Here is a 2,250-nt window from a genome sequence, read left to right as displayed (position 1 = left end):
GAAGGATGTTAAAGATGCTGTGGAGGCTGATTGGATATGAACAATGAGGAAGAGAAAGGAGGCAAGGATGATGGATATTGTGAACCTGAGGACATGAAGGATGTGGAAGTTAGGAAAATGTCATGTTTTTAGAAAAGAAGATTATGAGTTCTTTTCTGAATTCTTGAAATTAAGATGAATACAGGATATCACTTTTAAAACATCCAATGGAGAGTTGGGAGCTCAGGAAAGAGATTAAGGTTGTGTAACAACAACAAAAATAGTTGGCGTTTATATAATTCTTTAGGGTTTGCAAGGCATTTTACATTGTAGTTTTCTGCATAGAAATGATTGCTGAACCTGTGAAATTTGATGAGACTGCAAAGAGAATGAATAGGTAAAGAGAGAAAAGAAAAAAATTAAAAATACAGAAGAGCTTTACCTATATATAGGAATGTGATGAGGATTATGATTTTCACCCTTTTTTCAAAAAAATGAAATTTAAATATTTGAAGTCAGCAATTGTATTCACTACATTTGTACATTTTCAAATGCATTTTTCCTCTTTGGCATTAACAAAGTTATGAAATACATTTTAAGTAAAGTCACCAACTTTAGTAAAGTTACCAAATGAATTCATTAGGAATTACTATTATTGCCTTTATTTATTGCTTTTCTGTTTTCACACTAAGATCTTCCCTTGAGGCCTAAGAGGACCTAGTCACACTATAATGCTTTCCTCTGAGTCTAATTTTCACATATTATTTGGTAATTTTCGTCTGATCTGACCACTTCTTCCTTTTGGTGCCATGATTTTTTGATGATTCTAAAACCAAATCCTTACTTTTGGAACTATTAGTCTATGATCTTTGGTAGGGAGGAAATAAGATATGTATCAGGACTAATAATCCTCATAATAATATATTTACCAATATTATTACTTCATTCTTCATCATCTAAATTATGTTTCATACCTCTCCTCTGGAAAGAACTGTACTTGCAATGTGGAGTACATTACAGCAAATCAAAAGGGCATCTTCACATTAATGATTGGAGGTGTTAATTCACTGGAGGGAATTATCCTTTTGAAAGAATATCCTTGCCACTCTGACACGAATTTCCTTGGTTTTCACTCCATAAACAATGGGGTTGAGGGCAGGAGGCACAAGAAGGTAGATAGTGGACAGGAGAATGTGGACAAAGGGAGCCACATGGCCAAAACGATGGCTAAAAAAAGAGAAGAAAGCAAGGACATAGAATTCAAGGAAGACGAAGATGTGGGCTGTGCAGGTGTTGAGTGCTTTCAACCGTGCTTCTTTCTGAGGAAGGTGGAAAACTGTCCAAATGATTAGAGTATAGGAAATAAGGACAAAAATCATGTCAAAACCCAGGATGGCAAATGCTACAAACAACCCAAAGGACCTATTGATCCTGACATTCCCAGCCAACAGCTTGACCACAGCCATATGCTCACAGTAAGAGTGGGCTATGATAGTTGTATGGAAGAAGTGCAAACGTCTAATCAAAATGGGCAATAAGCCAACCAATACCACAGCCCTGACTGCCACTACCAAGATCATCCGACTCATGATTGTTGGTGTGAGAATGGCTGAATGTCTAAGAGGGTCACAAATTGCTACATAGCGGTCAAAGGCCATGGCTAACAAGATACCTGATTCCATCCCTTGAAGAGCATGAATGAAAAATAGCTGGATAAGGCAAGCATCAAAGGCCATCGTATAGGCACTGAACCAAAATATAGCCAGCATCTTGGGAGCTATGGCAGCACATAGACCTAGGTCAGTTGCAGCTAGCCCAGCTAAAAAGATGTACATGGGCTGGTGAAGGGTGCGTTCTGTTGGGATTATAGTCAGTAGAAGAACATTCCCCATCAGGGCTACTATACACAGCACACAAAAAGGGAATCCAATCCAGAACTGTAGATGTTCAAGTCCAGGTATTCCAACCAGGGTAACTGTCATTGGGTCCAGAAATGAGTTATTGGAGATTTCCATGATGACTTGCAAAAACTACTCAGTATAATTTCTGAAGTCTATTTAAAGAGGGTGAAAGTTAGGATAGAAGATAGAAAAGATGATTGATTTTTATCATTACTCTCACTCTCAGAGTGTCTTGGGTAGATGAAAACCTGGTCTTACCCATCTTCTGTCACCTCCTTGACCAATTCAGCAATGACTAAACAACAACAATACAATGGAATACCATAAATTACCCGTTTCTGAGCCATATTCTGAACATAATCAGAAGGAA

General features: G+C 37.7%; 1 protein-coding gene across 1 annotated transcript; it reads right to left on the bottom strand.

Moving 5' to 3' along the window:
• Positions 1-1,043: 1,043 nt before the first annotated feature.
• LOC100617296 (olfactory receptor 52A1-like) lies at positions 1,044-2,000 on the bottom strand. The gene has a single exon (XM_003340974.2). It carries the CDS (start codon positions 1,992-1,994, stop codon positions 1,044-1,046), a length of 951 nt encoding a protein of 316 aa, XP_003341022.1. The 5' UTR covers positions 1,995-2,000.
• Positions 2,001-2,250: the final 250 nt, after the last annotated feature.

The sequence above is a fragment of the Monodelphis domestica genome, chromosome 4, assembly GCF_027887165.1.
Source record: "Monodelphis domestica isolate mMonDom1 chromosome 4, mMonDom1.pri, whole genome shotgun sequence".
NCBI classification, from domain to species: domain Eukaryota; kingdom Metazoa; phylum Chordata; class Mammalia; order Didelphimorphia; family Didelphidae; genus Monodelphis; species Monodelphis domestica.
Note: the sequence above shows the minus strand (reverse complement) of the source record. Positions and strands in the feature narration are given on the sequence as shown.

Excerpts from the sequence above, each read along its gene's own strand:
- LOC100617296 (XM_003340974.2), bottom strand. The coding sequence starts at position 1,994 with ATGGAAATCTCCAATAACTCATTTCTGGACCCAATGACAGTTACCCTG.